We start from the raw sequence: 18,233 nt of genomic DNA, 5'->3' as shown, positions 1-18,233 counted from the left end.
CCTGTGCCAGCTCTGCTCCGCCACAAGCCGCAGCCGACATCCCTCAGCAGCCGCGCCGCGCCATCAATGTCCCCGAGCGCCGGCGACCACCGCCCCTTCCAGCGGCACCGACCCACCTCTTCTGACGGGAGGCTGCGCACCGCGGGGCGGGGCGCGGCTGCCCCGGGCCCGCCCTCTCTTTGCTCTCATTGGCCGCTTGATACGAATTCGCCTTATGATTGGTGTAATCTCCTTTCGATCTGTGCGGCGGGCGGCTCGCCGTTGGCTGCCCGCCGGCGAGGCGAGGCGAGGGTGCTGTGTTTGAATCGCGGGAGGCGGGGGGCGGGCGGTGGCAGCAGCTGCCACGTTGCCGCCGGCGCAGCCCGGCCAGAAGGGGGAGAGGTTCGGCAACGTCCGGAACCGCTCGGCAATGGCCGGAGGCGGCTGCTGAGGCGGGGAGCGGCTGCCGACTCGCTCTGCCCCGTTCGGCGCAAGGGGCATCGTGGGGTAGGCGCCGCCGGCTCAGCCGCCCGTGAGGAGAAGGGGCGCGATGCTGGCCGACAGCTTGGTGGAGGAGTTCGAAATCCGCGAGGATGAACCCTGGTACGACCAGCAGGACCTGCAGCAAGGTGAGCCGGGGCGGCGGCGGGGGGCATGTGAGGGAGGGCGTGTAGCGAACCGGGTGTGTGAGGGAAGGGGCCGCGTTGAGCGGGGCGGGTGAGGCAAGGGGCTGTGGGGGGACCGCCGGGCGCGGGGTGTGTGAGGGCAGGAGGGCGGCGTGGGAGAGAAGGGGCCGCGGCGGGCGGCGAGGAGGCAGCGGCCCCGCGGCCGTGCGGGGCGGGCGCGTCGGTCGTGCCGGGCTCGGAGCGTCGGAGCCCGAGATCCCCGCACGGCCGCGCTTCCCGCCGCCGCGGAATCGCTGTCACCGGTAACGACTGCGGCCGTCTTTGTCTGAGGGAAGGAGGTGCGGCAGCCGAGCTGAATGGTGCCGGGGGTCCCTCTCCGCCCGGAGGCAGGGAAGCGGCTCTCCGAAAAGTTGCACCTTGCACGGAACGTGAAGGGCTTGGTGCTTGTTCGGGCTGCTGCTGGAAGCACCGGGGTCGGATGCGCTAATGCGCCCTGTTGAGCTCTTTGTAAGGGCTTCCAGTCGGTGAAGTTGTAGTCGTAGCAATGCTCGATTAGTTACAGGTTCCTTATTAGAAACTCTTTAGGTTTTCTTATTAAAATATCAGATAACTCTGCTACGCCTCAAAAACACACATGTATAGCTTCTGTATGTAATTCCATCAGTAGGTCTTGAAACACTACATGCAAGAGGTAAATGCTGTTCATTTCACAAATGAGAAAGGAGCCGTAGGAATACAAGTATAATTGCACTAAAAATCTTTTAACAGGCGTGATACGGAAAGAATGTGCAATTTCCATAAGAGCTTAGTGGCATTTTTGACTGGTATTTTCTTAAGTTACTTAGTTCTACTTTTTGTTCTTGATCCCGAGTTTGTTTTGAAATGCGACCTCAAATCTGTGAAGTGGCTTCTTGCAAACCTGCTCCAGTCTGATGCGTTTTGCTTTTATATTTATATTTTTGGGATTGGTGGGTGCTTCTGTACTGTGAACCACAGAGAAAGCTAAGATCAGGTATCTGACCACAGAAACTCTTTTTGAGACGGGGCCAGGTCTCTCTAATTGTATGCTATATAAAATAGCTAACTGCAAGCTGTATTTAGGTACTCTTCACCCAAAATTGGTGTTTTCCTGGCTCTAGGATACAAACAAATCAGTTGAAATAAGATGCTGAAACTACGGTATGCTGTCATAGGGAAGAGAGTGAAAAGTTTGGAGACATGATTCAGTAATGTTTTTACTGTGTCAGTGTTTAAGGAGTTGAAAACCTACAAAGGGACTTCACAATGTATAACTTTGCCTTCTTGATGTTTCTCTACTTTCATCTTTTAATTGAAATGAATGAAATAATCACCAGTTGACTCTGCTGTCAGCTTTTAAGAAGGAGTATCCCATTCTAGAGGTTTTTGGGGTTTGGTTAATGTACCCCCAACATGTGGACACAATCTTTCTGGGGATTCTCTCTTTTTCCTAAATAGAAGCAACAAATAGCCTTGCCAAAAGAAAAAGGAGGAAAATAAAGTGATAGGCAAGTTGAAATTCCTTGCAGGAATGTTTTTTAAATGTTGTGCTGTGTTTTGTGCCTGGACTCTGAAGGACACTCCTGCTGCTGAGGCTAAGGCACGGATTTTACACGAGGTGTGTAAACAGGGTAGTGAGTGCTTATCAAGGTCTCGTGAAACTCTTCACAACCCAAACAATCAGTGCGTGTTTGAAAACTGATGAGTATGGTTGTGAACACCTAGGTTATAAAACATTAGAAAGCACCCTGGAACAAGTTTAAAGCCCTTGTCAGTCGGTCTTTGAAACTTAAAATTAGGGTAGGAGTTTTGGGAAACCTCGACAGTCTTCCTACGTACCAAAGATTTTCGCCTTGACAATGGAGATGGGCTTTTCTGGCATACTGCTCATGCATAAAGTGCTCATGGAATTCTTGTCAGGATGAGAACAGACATCCCTCTGCAATGTTTTGCTGAAGTATGCTGACCTTTAAAAAAAAATTTTTTTATATGGACTGCTCTTTTTGCATCTTGCTGTTACTTACTTTTGCAGAACAGAGGGTATTCTGAGTACAGAACTGGAAATAGGAAACTAAGTAGAAATAAAACCCATTTTACAATTAAGTAAACTTACACTAGGCTTACTTTTACATCTTGCAGAATTAGTGCCTGTTGCTGTTTAAAAGAATAGGCTAATTTTAGATTGAAAATTCTCTGAATAATTTTGCTAGGTGGGTTATGAAAAAGTGGAAGAGAAGGATTTTGGTACTGTTTTTATCTTTTTTTCAATGATGGTAATGCAGTTAGAAGAGAGTGTGAAACACTGGTAAGTGAGGGCTGTTCAACATCACAGAAGACATCCTTGAAGTCTTTTTTTGGAGATTTCTGATGGAGTTGTAAAACACCAGTACAACTAATCAGATTTACTAAAACAAAGATCTTTAGATCTGCACATTCGCATTTTGCATTATTAAAAACCTCTCTGCTTCCATCTTTCTGGTGAAAAGGAAAAAGGCATGTCTGTCAGAATTTAGCTTTGCTTTACATAAATTTACAACAGAAAATGCAGTTTTGCTTCTAGTGTTCTACCATAACTCTCTCCAGAGAAATGTAAATTAATACTTTCCATTTTGTATCTGGAAAACATACATGACACATCTCTCTTGTAAAATTTGCTCTTTGTAGGGCTTCCGGGTACTTGACAGTGTAGAAAAATGGATGCAAAATATTCTGAATTTTAGACGACATTAAATTATTTCAGTACTTGCCTTCTCTACAGTTAAGGTTTTATTGTATGTTCTGAGCACTCCCACTTGTATTTTCCCCCTCAGAAACAAATTACCTTAATTATAAAAGTGTTCCTCCCATAGTAACCCATTTGTGCTTCTGCCAGTCTAACAAACAGGAGTGTGAAGTATGACATGAATTCCATTATTCACCTTGTTTTCCAAGTACTGTGTGCTGTTTGATTAGTAGGTGAGGGGGCATTTAAGAATGAAGCTATAAAGTCCTAAATGTACTTAAACATGAAAACAAACTTTCACTTTGGGAAGGGAGATGGTAGTAATTCCATTATGCATTATGTCTTTAACATAATCCTAAATCCTCTCTAAAGCTCTTTTTCTACTCTATTAAAATAAAAGAATAGACTATTTAGTCTTTGCTTTGAATGATGCTAGTCTTGTTTTAAAGATGGTGGCTCCTAGTAAAGATTTGTGCAGTACAAGAACTGGTGAAGCAGGACTCCATTTTCTATAGGATAATGAATTCACTGAATTTGAAGACTACAGTATTCTATAACGAGATAGAACAAACAGCTTGGTGTTTGACTGGGGGTAATTCTGTCCATGGGTAAACAATGTGCAATCTGTTTACCACATGGGAAAAATTTAAGCAGGATGCCTTAAGGTTTCCTTATCCAAATACTTTAAATCCTGCTTTGTAATAAGTAGTGCTACAGTGAAAAAGCAATGTGAGGATAAACTCCTAAGTACAGACCAATATGCCTTGTGCCTTCTAATTGTACATCTTTTGAAACTGAAGAACTCCCATGCAGTGGGATTTCTTTTAAATAATTTAATGGCATTTAAGCTAAGAATCTGACCTTAAGGTTGGAAACAATGCATTGTGCCTGTAATGAATGTGTAGAGAATAGCACAGCTGTTGTTTTGTCAGAATTGGACTTCTACAACTTCACAGACAAATGTTTGTACTGACTTGTCCTTGTAAGTCTGAATTTGGTCTTTGGCTTACGTGTGGAGATGGAGTAATCATTTTGGAGAGGCTGCCAAACTGAAGGTTAGCACAAAACAATCCTGGAGCAGTATTGTATGTGTTACAGTTCCTAGCTGATAAGATAACTGAGAGGGAGCAGGAAAGAGGTAGCATAGCATGTTAAAAGGGCATTGCAATCAAATGGAAATGGAATTAATGTGTTTGCTTCTCTGGCTGTAGCTACTGATGATGTAACTACTACATGTCTCCTGTTTATTCATTCATAACTGAGAGGGAGCAGGAAAGAGGTAGCATAACATGTTAAAAGGGCATTGCAATCAAATGGAAATGGAATTAATGTGTTTGCTTCTCTGGCTGTAGCTACTGATGATGCAATACATGTCTCCTGTTTATTCATTTAAGGCTTCTTGATGTGACTCAAAGTTTTTCTTGATTTTCCTTCTCTTTCTGATTAATGGTACAAGTTCTATGTGAGAACTAACTAGGTGGTACTGCATGCATGCAGGTCATGGGTCATGTGATGGGAAGGAGGTGGAAACTGAGATATTTCTGGAAATCTGTTGGATCCTTGACATGTAGTACCCTCCACAGAGTAACTACAATTTTAGCATTAATACCAAGAGTTATTACTTTGTCACATTATGTTAGTTTTTAAATTACACTTGTCTTTCAACATAATAATACAGAATTTCTAGCATTTCTGATGCTGTTGAGCAAATATCAAGCTTTCCTCTAGAACAGAGCTGAGTGTTCAGATGACTTATTTCTTAATTTGCAACAGCTACAGTCACTGCACCCTGGAGGTGATTGAAGATGACTGAAGTGAAATTGAGATTAAGTGCCTGAGAACAAATGACATTTAAAGTGATGTTTTGGAGCACATGAAACAGTTCTTGTCACCCGAGTTTATGAGCTTGAAAAGCAGAATGGCTGCAAGTCTCCATCAGTTTTATGTCTTTTGATATTATTGTTTCACCATGAAAAGCATCTGAAAGCTTCATTTAGCACTATGATCCTGAGTGACCTGGACTCTGGTAGAGGGGTGATGGGGAGGAACAGTCAAGTCAATAAAGAGTTCATCAGCTTTGGCCTGGGTTAGATGAACATCTCTAGGGTCTGCTGTGCTGTTCCCCTGAGTGCTGTGAAGAGGGTGAAGCCCAAGAGACCTCGGGCAGAGCTGGTGCAGGCTGGGCACAGCGTGGGAGGTGAACGTGGCCGGGTGTGCCTGGAGGGCCGTGGAGGAGCTGGGGAAGCTTCATGACATCAGAGTGTCCCTGGGCCTCAGGGCTGCTCACACTTGTGTTACTGATGTTCTGCTTAGGTACAAGCTAACTTCCATGTTGGGTGCTGGAAATAACTCGAAGCAGTTGTAACAGCAATAAGAAAATACCTCAAGTATTTGATGGCAGGCTTTAGAATTAGATTACATCATTGTTTCTCTCACTTACATGCAAATATGATTTCTTTGTTTAGATCTTCACCTTGCTGCTGAGCTTGGGAAGACACTACTGGACCGTAACACTGAACTAGAAGAATCCTTACAGCAAATGTATGCAACAAATCAAGAGCAATTGCAGGAGATAGAGGTAAAATATCTAAAGGAGCCTTGTGTGAAAGCATCTGGACCTGCAACATACAGTATAGAAGTTAAGATCTGAATTTTTTGGGATCTAATGGAAAATACTGAACAATCTTTCACCACTTCTGCTATTTTGAGAATTTGAGAACCAGTATAGGTGGCTCATACTTAGAACTGTTTCTCTGATTACCAGAAGCTTTGTGCCACTAAATGTTGGATTTGGTTTGTTTACTCACAAATGACTGGTATTTTTTTTGTTTTGAACAGAGAAGATAGTTCAGTTATTTTTATTGCTAAACTTTCCTGATCTTGCCAGGTAAAATAACATTAAATTATATTACGATAAAGACAATAATTTAAAATATTACATGAGAATTAAAGATTGCAGCGTTGAAATTTAAATGCCGATAAGTGCAGGGGTGAGATTCAAGTGAAATATAAAGATGTGTACTTCCAATAATCAGTGATAAAGGGAGCTAAAGTCTATTTCAATGTAAAAGAAACCCTGCAATGACAAAAAAACTCACGAAAAACAAACAACAACCAAAAAAACAAAAAAAAACCCCCAAAAAAAAAAAAAAAAAAAAAAAAAAACCCCCCAAAAAAAAAAAAAAAAAAACCCCAAAAAAAAAAACAAAAAAAAAAAAAAAAAAACAAAAAAAACCACCCAAAAAAAAAAAAAAAAAAACCCAAAAAAAAAACCCAAAAACAAAACAAAAAAAACCCCAAAACAAAACAAAAAAAAACCCACAGGAAAAAAATCCAATTTAAGTAGTATCTAAATATAGGATACAGTGGATATATTGTTTCATATTTTCCAGGGAAAAAACCCAAAACCATAACCATCCTTTCAAAACCAGTCATCTTTAGGTAACAGAGTGGAAAAACCTGGCTATTTTTGGCAGTTTCTCTTTTTTTAAATATTGCCTGTGTTCTTGCAGACCTAGCATTTGTCAGCATAATGAGATTTTTTTCAGCTATTAGAGGGCAATGCATGGTCTCTAATAATTAAATTGTTAAATATTCAGGACTTCACTGACTGACAACATACTGAATATGTAGTCAGCATTTCCATTTGGTTCTGGTGTGAATCACAGGGAACAGGCTTTGACTGGTATGTACCAGATTTTTACAAAATCTGAATTCCTTTGTGCTGGCAGTACTGCAATTAGAGATGTGCATTTTGTACAGCTGCAACTTCAGACTGAAAGTGCTCACCATTGTAGTGGCAACAGGTAACTGAAAGAATCCTAACCTTAATAATTACAGAATTACAGGTGTCTTTAAAGTAGTCTACACAAATGCAGCATTTTTAGTAAGCAAGGAGCAGTTTCTGAGTGCAGATTTGATTTGTTGGTGTGTTTTTAGAAGTTACTTTTGTTTTGTACCTCATCTATTGGCTCTTTCTTCTGTTATGTGCTAACTGTAATCTTTGTTATCCTGTTCATTCTGAGATACAGTGGTTGGAATGGCTGATATTTATATTCCTGCCACAGCGTTAGAAGATGTATTTACTTCTGCAGAGACCTCATTGTCATGAATAGTTTCTATAAAAAGATCAATTCTTAAGGTGTAGAGAAAACAAACACTTCCAAGGTGCTATACAAATACTGTACACAAGGTACTTGTATGAACAACCATATTGAAGAAAGTGTTTAGCAGAGTTACAACATGCCTTTTGAAACAGCACACCAGAACTTCGTGGTAGGCAACTAACCTGGCTGATGGGAGTGTAGCTACTTAATGAGCAGCTGCATTTTAACACTAGCTAGAAATGTGGAAAGTACATTATTGTTTGGCTACACTGGTTTACAGAAACAGTCTAGTGCTGTTAAGAATGCAATATCCTATTGGTTTAAGCCAGTTTACTTCCTTAAGCTGTTCTGGTGGTTCAGTGTTTGCAGAGGATGTGAGAGAGCTGCAGCTCCAGGAAGTGTCACCAGTGTCCTTCCAGCAGTGATCTGTAGTTGGTGTGGTGCAGGGTCAAGTACATGTGCAGTCAAACTCAGACATGACAGATTAATTTTTTTATTCTCAATGTCTTGCTCTACCAAGACTTTGGCAATGCTACTTTTTGAAGGCTTTATCTAATACCTCTTCTGTCTCTTTTCTTCTCTCCCTCAAGGAGAGTAAATGTGTGATTGTCCTATTAGTTATCTCCCTCCAAGAGGAGAGGGAGAGTGGGAGAACAGATTTTGTGATGCTTCTGATGTATAAATAGTGCCTGCACCTTTTCTTGGCCCAGCTTGTTGAGCCAAAGGCTGTATTTGTATCTGCTGTAGCAACATGCTGTATTCTCAGTCCTATCTCCTGTCTCAATCTTTTCCCTTTCCCCAGTGCCATTTAAAAGTGTAATAGCAGCAAAAAACTTTTCTTCCTCCAAAGAAGTTTCTCTTGCACCTGGATTTCTAGCAGGAAAGGGAAAATGAACCCCTTGTTCAAATACCCAGAGACACTCTCCAACTGAGGAACTGAATATGTTAGCTTACTGGCACAAGGAATTGTTACAGGAATTCACTGAAACAAATGGGAATAACATTTGTATATGCAAGGTATAAAGCAGTTCAGTCTGTTACTTTCATATCAGCATTTCTGGCTCTTGTGGGATCACAGGATGCCCCATTGCACAGGATACACAAATGGCATATTCAGTCTCTGTGCTTGATTTTTCCCAATTTTCAAGTGCTTGTCTATGCAACCTACATGTGATCATTCAGCTGTTCCTGTAGCCACTCCACTGAACTTCTGTACTAGCTTTTTTAGTGCAGTATATCCATGTAAATCTTTGAGACTCTTTTCCTATTAATTTGGATCTTGTGGGTAGCAAAATCTAGAGCTGGCTGAGAAATCATTCTGAAATACAGCATTGCCTTGTCTGTAATGGAGGGGAAGGGTCAAAGGCTGTGGTGTGCTTAAGATTACATCTCATCTATTAAATACTAACACATTAAGCATTTTACAGCTTTGGAGCATTATATCTGACCTTTGTACTGACACGTGTGCCACTAACTAATCACTGTAGATGTAAAAAAGGCTGCATGGAAACAGCAACTTTATTCCTGCCTGAATCTGTTCTCAGCACTCAGATCTTGGAAGTCCTGACACCCTCCAGTTTTCATGTGCTAGAATGCAAGGTGCTGCTTCATGTTGGGTGCTCCATTGTAGGGGACATAGATTAAACATGAACTTCTGAAGTATTTATTACATCATCTTTGGTGGTCTGGTTATACCAGACCAACTGGACACCAGTCCTGAAGATACTTCCATTCATCTCAAAGGTCTGCAAAAGCCCATTCTAATAAGTTGCAAAATCTCTTCAGGCTCCTGTGCTTAGCCACACTTGTACTGCAGAAGAAACTCTGAGGATCTCCAGCTCCTTCCTTCAGCTATAGCCAATAGGGAAAGTTAATCTGAAATGGGTCACATTGAGATTCTACTGCTAATCTACATTCTATTTTTGTGTAAATCCTCTGTCATGTGTGCACAGGCTACAAAAGGATCTAGCCAACAGCTATCATGTTGATCTTCTAGAAGTCTGTATGGAGCAGTTACTAGTCCTAGATTAACTTATTATCTGTTCTTAAATTGCCTAAAATGTAAACCCACCAATCTTTTAATGAGGTAAAAGGTTAAGTAGAATATTAGAAGTTTTGAGTATGTAACAGACCTATGTAAAGAGAAGTAATTCTGCCTAGGAGTTTGCTGGATGTTCCTGCTTGAAGCTTAGTCTTAAGCAAGTAACACGTAGCAATACAGAATATATTGTAAAATACAAATTCTATATAAGAACAAAATATTTCAGATTTAGGGGGTTAGGCTCAAACAGAAAAGAATTGTCTCATACAAGTGCACATGCCCTGGGTGGGAAAATATAAGACACTTTTAAAAAGAGCTTTAGGTGATTGTGAACTGCTTAGACTAAGAATTCCAAGCTTTCTGACGTTATTCAGGAAACTAAACAGTGTGTGTAGTTTAATTGTAAAACCCAAGAGCATTAAATTGAGAGTACTTATGTGAGGTTTTATTTTCTAAAAAAGGCCAGGAGACCTTTGTTTGGGATTACTGTAACTGGAATAGTTACCTGTGAGTAATTAAAGATTTGAATTCAATAACTTATATTTCCTGACACATACTAGCTGCATAATGTCTTAAGAGTGACCACAACCTAAATTTTGTCATGCTGAACCTAATGCTGCTTCAGACTGGAATCACTTGGGTCAGCTGAAAATATGTTTAATTATGGATGGTGCTATCCAATATTTTACCTTTAATGTTGAGAAAATTGTTGGGTCAACATAGATAAGAAATTTCTGTTGGAGCAGACTGCAACCTTTAGAACACAGAGGACAGGTAAGGGCTGTGCTGGAGCCTGAAGGCTCTATCAGTGCTGACTGCAGCACAGCCCCGTGCACAAGGCTGGGCACAGATAAACACAGCTGGCACCATCTAACCCAGCTGCTTCATGAGCCTGGGGTGACCTCCATGACAAAGGCAAGCTGCCTGGTTACTGGCAGTGTCTCTTCAGCTTACCAAAGCAAACATGGGAATTTACATTTGGAAAACTCAGGAGTTTCTCTCTGAATGTGAGCAAAAATGCAGCATAGGAGCTGTAGCTCGTGTCTCAAGAGTAAAGCAGTAACACAGAACTGTCTTGCAGTACCTCACAAAGCAAGTGGAGCTCTTGCGGCAGATGAACGACCAGCATGCAAAAGTCTATGAACAGCTGGATGTGACAGCAAGAGAGCTGGAAGACACTAATCAAAAACTGGTTGCAGAGAGTAGAGCTTCACAACAAAAGATAATAAGGTAACAAATTTTTAGAGATTCCCTCCCCCCAGCTGTTAATAAGAGCAGTCCAGGTGCATTTGTGTAGGTACTGGGTGTCTGTCTCTGCCTAGTGATGTTCTACAATAGTGGCAAATTGAAAGGTTAGTTTTATTTAAAGGTCTTTTCACCTTTTAGCTTGACAGAGACTATTGAAAGCCTACAAACACACATAGATGACCTGCAGCGACAAGTGGAAGAACTGAAAAAGCCTGGACGAGGCCGGATGAGCCAGGAGAGATCTGAGCAGCCAAGATCAATGCACAGCTTCTCGTGTCTGAAGGAGCTGTACGACCTCCGCCAGTAAGACTTTGTGCCTTACATAGTACAGAACACTGAAACTATTTCAGCAAAACTTTAAAACCTAACACACGAGCACAGATACCACACAAGCTGGAAAAAAAATTACCTGATGTTCACAACTAGCAAAGTATCTCCACTATGTGGTACTGTCATTACATCTAGACCACACCAGTATTGGTGCTCCACTTTGTCTCCAGAGCCAGCCATATCAAATGGTAGCCTAGAAAGCTTACAACAATTTGCACCCCAGTGTTTTCAGTCAGGTAAAAGCAAACACACAGAAAGTCTGAAAAACAAACTCAGTAAATGCAAAATATTTCCTGTACCTTAGTCTTTCCGTGGATGTCCGTGGATATTTCCTTAGCTTTTTTGAGTTTAAGCTGGTTCAAATGACACCTAAACTGGGAAAATGGTACCTGGGCCACTGGGCCTCCTTTTAAATGTAGAGCCATTTGACCCAGCTGAACTGCATTAATGGGGCCATGGGAACAATGTCCTGGTAAAAGCTGAGACTAACTGCAAGCCTAGAGAGCAATTTTGTAAAGAAAAACCTCCACAGACAGAACAGGCTCCTGTGTCTACATGGAGGTAATACTCTAGAATAAATCATAAATCCAAAAAGAAGTTATTTCTTGATAATTCCAAAGATAACAGAATCCTTCAAGCTGCCAAAGGCTTATGAAAGTACCAGCCTTCAGCATTGCTTTGTCAATTATGAAGCTTGTTTCTCTATATCAATAGCGACAAGAGTGGGGTGCTGTAGAAAAAAATAGTGTCAGAAAGTACTGCGTGGTACAGGGAGGCAGTGTGTATTTAAACTTAATCACCTTGTCTCTAAGCTTAAATTATAATTTGAATAATGTAACATGAGACTGTTAACAAGCTGCCATTCTGCCTAAGCTGTGAGCTTGGTTCCATGGCATGTAAGTCCTTAGAAATCCTGTTCTGATTACTGAATTGGCTGATTGGTTAGTGCAATGGCCCCTGTTAGTGCTCTGAAGTGTGTTAGCACACAGTTTAAATATGTCTTTAGTTACCCAGCACATGAAAACTTTAGGTGTGGTCAGCTGTGCTTCCTGTGTTTGATAATCCTTACTTTGTTTCTGCAGGTATTTCGTTTATGATCACGTCTTTGCAGAAAAGATTACTTCGATGGATAGTCAGCTAAGTCCTCTAGAAGAAGAAAATGAGAAGTTAAAGAAGGCAGTGACAGTTCTGCAAGCCCAGCTGAATGTAGAGAAAGAGAAGAGGGTAACCATGGAAGAGGAATACAGTCTCATGGTGAAAGAAAACTGTGACCTGGAGCGGAGGCTGGTTGACACAGACTTGTATCGGGCTCGGGCAGAGGAGCTGGAAGCAGAAGTAGCTGAAATGCGACAGATACTTCAGGCTGAAAACACACTCCATAATGCAGAGAAATTGGTGCCAGAGTCCTTTTTCATTTCTTTCAAGGAATCTCTAGACAGGGAGCTTGGTCAGAGCCTGGCAGATGATGGACTTCTGACAGTATCAGAGCTTGAGAAGAAGGCACTAAAACGGAGCTGCAGCGAAAGCCTCCTGAGCAGCGCCGCCGGGGCAGACATCCTCAGGGGCCATGAAGAAACGTGCATTAGGAGAGCTGAAGCTGTGAAACAGCGAGGGATCTCTGTACTTAATGAAGTTGATGCTCAGTACAATGCTCTGAAAGTCAAGTATGAGGAACTTTTGAAGAAGTGTCAATTGGATGAAGATTCTTTGAAACACAAGGCTGTACAAACGCTGAAGCAGTATTCCAAAGACCTAAATGTGGGGAACATCCAGTATGATCTTTCAGCTAGCAATCAAGAATTCACAATTGCTGAGCTAAGTGACTCTTCTACAAATGCTCCCCCTGAATATAAAGCACTATTCAAGGAGATTTTTAGCTGTATCAGAAAAACAAAAGAAGAAATAGATGAACACAGAGCAAAGTACAAGACTCTCTCCTCTCAGCCGTAACCTTATCTGTTAGTCAAGAACACACTTCATATGAATGTCAGAAGACCCCTTAAACTGATGTGTTTCTTAAGCACTCAAAATGAATGTTTTGGATAGGCTGGTAGGCCTGTAGTTAACAAGCTAGTTAGGTATCAGCTAGATTCCCTGTTCCTGTGTAGCAGTAGATTTAATGTTTAGCACTGTCACACAAACCAGTGGTTGTAAAGCAAACAAACATCATAGCTTTATGCTACACTACTACTTCATATTATTCTTCATCTCTGGCCAGAGCAGTGACTGACACTTGTTTCCTTAGTCCACTTCAGAAATAACAGAGCTAAGAACTCTGAATCTCTCACAAGAACCAGACTAAAGGTTTCCTTTGGTTCACAGGGATGATCTAGCTCTGTGACTACACTGATGTAGAAAATGAACAAAAGCAAAGCCCTGACCAGTCCCAGGGGCAGCATCTCCTCAGCTCCAGGAAGGGAGCAGTCCAGCTGATCTTGCATTGGCAGGGTGGTGGAAAGCTGTGCTTGCTTTAAGCTAATACCACGTTTTCACAATCACTAAGCTCTCCTACAGATTAGTATAAATGTCTTTCTACTAAGAAAGGATTTGATGTAAAGTTTGTGTGGCTTTTTAGATACGGTTTCCTTTGTAGGGCACTTTGTCTTAAGGCAAGATACTGTGAATTGACTCTATGTGTTACTTGGGACCTACGGTTCTCTGGTGGAATGTCTTCAAAGTTCATTTTTATGTGTATTTGGTGAGTTAGAGAGTTGTTATTTAGCTATTTAACTTTAGAAGTAGCATTGACGTAGTGGAGTAGCTTTTAATGTTGCATACCACAAACTCTTAAGTGCTTGAGGAGACAGGCCAGGTAAAACCTTACATTGTTTTGTCTGTTGCTTCCAGTGTTGGCCTCTCTTGACCTATTCCATGCTGCCTGGGGGTGTGGGGGGACGGACACACTGCCAGCACATACCCTACTGAAAACGGGACCATAGTCTTGTTCTCCCTCTGCTTTTCCATTCCCTAATAGTAATTGATACAATACAATACCAAATTTCTGAAAAACAATGAACATGGAGAAGGTTGTTCTTCAGAACATAGGGAAATGAGGAGGAAGGAAGGAAGGTACAATGAAAGGTGACATCCTTCTCCTTGTAAAGGGTCTCATAGCTTAATGTGGCCAGCACTTCTTGGGAAGCAGCTTCCTGCTGAGTTGCTGTGAGGTACCAAACCCTTGACCCAGAATGTGGACAGTTCCTCAGCTTCAGTCCAGCTGCTGCTGCTGCAGCTCTGCTGCCTTACACTGTTCTCTGTTCTGCTCGTCCTTCAGGTGCAGTATTAACACTTCATGTTGTGGGAGTTTCTCTAAAACATGTATTGCAGTCTGAAATTTATTTAAAAATGGGAATCTGAATCTTCTGAATATTTTTCTAAGCAAATAAATAATCCAGTCAAGCTGCATGTGTAAGTAGTAATTATATCCATCTGTGCTAATCAGGAAACTGAACTTGGTGCAGCTGGCATCTGCATTATCTAGTCTTGCCATCTTTTCTACAGAGATCAGATGGAGTTCCCACAGAATTTGTATTTTAGAAAAGTTATGCTACATGGATAAGAACAGGCCTGTCTAGGACAGAAATCCAGATGGAAGTAAGTAGTTTTTCCTCATTGTTTTGGTTTTTGTCAATGCTGTTAAAAAAAAAGGGGCGGGGAAAGCAGAAAAGCTGCTCTGCCATGAGGTTACTGTCCTGTCACTGTGTGCCTGCCACCTGCACCCATCTCACCCCAAATTTGGAGACTGGAAAGCAGTACCCTGAGAAAGACACAAAGTGGTTCACTACCAGTGTTCCTGACTTTAGGGACAGGGGCAAACCACACCTGCTGGGCAGAAGACATGTAAAAGCAGTTGCAGATTTTTGATTAAATAGGTGATCTTCAGTGGTTTATTGCTTTTGGCTAATTTTGAGCACTTCGATAGCAACAATTTCTATGCTTTAAAAATACCAAAAATGTTTCCTCAGAACTTCTTGATTCTTCTGTACTGTACTCCCCCCTTGGCTACCTGTGCCATTGCTGAGCTCTGGCTGTCCTGCAGCACTCACCTGTGCAGGCTGTGCAATAAATCCCTCCAGGCTGGGCTCTTCTTAGAGCTTCTCCTGGAGCGTGGCTTTCCCAGAGAGCTTTCCAGCCACAGCCACTGGGTCAGTGCCAGCCAGGGCTGCCTGAACATAAAACACATCCCAGTTTCGTTGATGCAGTTAATGAACTACACTAACCTATTAAATAAGGTAGAGTTTTAGCAGTTCAAAAATAGCCATTTTCCACCAAAACGTGAAATGCCATAAGTATGGGGACAATATTCTTAGCCAGTCTTATCTGGATTAACTACCTTAATCTTCTTATTTTGGTCAACAACTCAACTCAGCCTTTTCTGAGCATAAGTAGATGAAATCAATAGAATCCCCTTTAGCTTCTCATGTGGTGGAAGCTGCAGCAGAGAACAGGAGCAGCAGCCCACGGCAGCTGCTCCTGCTGCTACTGCAGGTGAGGCCAGTCCAGGATGAGCCACCAGGGCTGGCTCCCTGTCCCTGCTGCTGGGCAGCCCCAGGGAGCTCAGGGACTGCACTGCTCTTGGCTCTCTGCCTCCATCCTTCCTCCCCAAGCTTTCAGGGTTTAAAAGGAGCCGGTGCGGCTTCTGCTTCTTCTTGGACAAACACAAGGCAGGGTAGAATTATTTGAGATAAAATTTTATTTAAAAATTACACAAAATAGAGGTTTTACATGGTTGCCGTGTGGTAACTACAGCTGGATGCCTTCCAGAGTGCCGTCGGTTACTTACCTTGCTCTGTCACATACAGTAATGCACAAGGTCCCTCAAACCAGCCCCACACCAGTAGAAGAAATCCAGTAGCTGTTCCCCATGTCTCAGATGTAGGTACTTCTCCAAATAACTCATTTCACAGACAACAGGTGAGAACAAGGCTATGTAATACAGAGTTCACAGACAGTGATTTTGTTCCCCCCTCCCAGGCCTGACATTCCCATGAACACGACTACCTGCTCTCCATGAAGAGAGCTGCAAGGGCTATGACAATGCTCACACTAAAGTATGAGCATCCAGGGATTTAACAAAAACTGGGATGTTTGTAAACAAATTTAATTTATTGGCATTACTTACAAAATAAAGTTTTAGACCATGATTTTCCATCATGTCTGTGTCACTATATGGTTTTATTTTGTCATAACGAAACAGAAGGAGAATTGCAATACATGAGAAATCCCAGATGAATCAGGCTGCAGCCAGGGTCCCACGGTGCCTTTGCCGGCGCTCCCGCGCCTCGGAGCCATGCAAACAGCGCTGGGATGGCCGCCGCAGTGCCCGCGGGCCCCAGCGCAGCTCGGAGCGACCGCGCGGCTGCCGAGGCCGCGGCGTGGCTCCGGCTGTGCCACCGCTGCGGCTGCTCCTGCGTCCCCGGATCAGCTGCCACCTCTGCCCGCTGTCAGGACTGCACCGTCCCCTTAAGATACCACATCCCGCCGTAGCTCACGCAGCAGTCCTGGGGAGACAGGGAAAGGCTCTGGTAGGCTGCTCAGGCCTTGGGAGGGGTGCCGCGGTGCTGGAGGCACCATCCTAAAGGCAGGTAAAGGCTGTCTGCAGCTGGTGCTGGGGATGTTTCCTGGTTACAGCGGTACTGCTGCGTTGGTTGGACTGGATGATCTCAAAGGTCTCTTCCAGCATTGAAGATTCTATGACTAAAGTCCATAAAGTCTTGGGAATGACTGGCTGGCTCTGGGACAAAAAACATGAGCAGTACCAAGCCCTGCTCCAGGGCACACGGTATCCCCACCCTGGAGGCCAGGGGGCTTCAGTGGAGGGGACACACGAGGTGGGGAAGGCTGAGAGCCACAAAGGGACAAACGATGCCAAGGCAGTGAGGAACAGCAGTGTCTCCTGGGGGAGAGCCTGGGGCTCATGCAGAATCCAGCTGAGGGAGGGAAGGATGTGTGAGGGGTGGAGGAGCAGGGCAGTGGAGGGGTAAAGAGGGGCTGAAGCGCAGGGGAAGAGGCTGAGGGGAGCAGCAGGACAGAGCAGGAGAGTGAGGGCAGTCACTGGATAAGAATCTCTTTCTATGATAATGAAGTGTCAAACCTCAGCCCTGCTGTGAGCACACGTGTGCTGTGCTTACAGCTCCTCAGCAAAGGAGCACAGGAGTTGGGTTGTCCTGGGCTCATTTCCTTGTTTCTATTAGGTGAGCACAAAGTCGCTGGAGCCCTGAGCTAAAGGCTTCCCTTTCTTTTGCTCCAACCTCCCTCTCAGGTAATTCAACACAGGCTCAAGTACTACTGCAGAACTGAGGCTGTGGAGCTTAAATGTATCTTTGTTTCTGAAGTCTTGGGGCTCGTCCATAACAAAAACAAACCCAGAGGTTAGACAGAGGGTTTGCAGGCTGATCTATAAATGCAAAAATACAAACCTTGTCAGTCTGTTCCTCTGTGTATAAAAATGAGCACAGGCAGATGGGGAAATAGGAATCAACAAAACCAATTTCAATGGAAGTGGAATCCAATCTCTTGTGGCTTAAAGAAGCCAGAGAATCTTCCCATTTCATTAAATCATACTTCTAAATTTTATTTCAGAAACAAAGGTAATTTCCCCTAGTCCTGTGACAAATGTATTCAAGGCAATAAAGCCTGTCACAACACCAGGCTGATCACCCACTGAGTTACTGACTTACATAAAAACAGTGCCTGATCACTTAGGGGAAAGTATTTTTTTCTAGAAATAGGTTATCTGTTAAATAGCAACAGCATCATGAAAAACTAATGCCAGTACATTGTCTAGATGTTCCAGGAGAGCTGATACTTGAGCTCATGTAGTTGCTGACAAATCCCCCAGCACAGGGAGCCAAAGGAAATATTGTCTAGCAGGCAGAAATGTCTGAGCTTATTTTACTGCTAAGACGACCAGGTTCTTTCAAGCAAGACCAGTTTGCTTATTATCACAGCAACAGATCTGTAGCTCTGCAAAGATGCTATTATTCATTTGCAGATCACAATGTAATAAAGTACTTAAGCACTTGTCTTATTGAAGTGGGTGACAGTGAGCAAAGGCCCAGCCACAATGATTAAAGTATTATTTTAGTTGGCAACTTTTTGCTTGGCCATCCTGCATCTCTTTTAAAGTCATGCCCTGTGTGGTCTGTACTTTATACCTTAAA

At 42.9% G+C, this 18,233-nt stretch overlaps 2 protein-coding genes across 2 annotated transcripts in view; one reads left to right on the top strand and one right to left on the bottom strand.

Annotated features, from left to right (window-relative positions):
• The first annotated feature begins 368 nt into the window (after nucleotides 1-368).
• Nucleotides 369-16,235, top strand: CDR2 (cerebellar degeneration related protein 2). Its single transcript, XM_041401674.1, has 5 exons — nucleotides 369-608; nucleotides 5,811-5,923; nucleotides 10,574-10,722; nucleotides 10,879-11,043; nucleotides 12,153-16,235. The coding sequence occupies exons 1-5, from the start codon at nucleotides 530-532 to the stop codon at nucleotides 13,018-13,020; spliced, it is 1,374 nt and encodes a 457-aa protein (XP_041257608.1). The 5' UTR covers nucleotides 369-529; the 3' UTR covers nucleotides 13,021-16,235.
• Nucleotides 15,746-18,233, bottom strand: part of POLR3E (RNA polymerase III subunit E) — a 29,498-nt gene continuing 27,010 nt past the window's right edge. Inside the window, exon 21 of the mRNA XM_041401673.1 lies at nucleotides 15,746-16,571. Coding sequence (XP_041257607.1) covers nucleotides 16,515-16,571 — 57 coding nt within the window. The 3' untranslated portion in view covers nucleotides 15,746-16,514. The remainder of the gene's footprint in view (nucleotides 16,572-18,233) is intronic.

Source organism: Onychostruthus taczanowskii, unplaced genomic scaffold (assembly GCF_017590055.1).
Source record: "Onychostruthus taczanowskii isolate IOZ18803 unplaced genomic scaffold, ASM1759005v1 scaffold19, whole genome shotgun sequence".
Taxonomy (NCBI): Eukaryota; Metazoa; Chordata; class Aves; order Passeriformes; family Passeridae; genus Onychostruthus; species Onychostruthus taczanowskii.
This window is presented reverse-complemented; position numbering and strand designations above follow the sequence as displayed.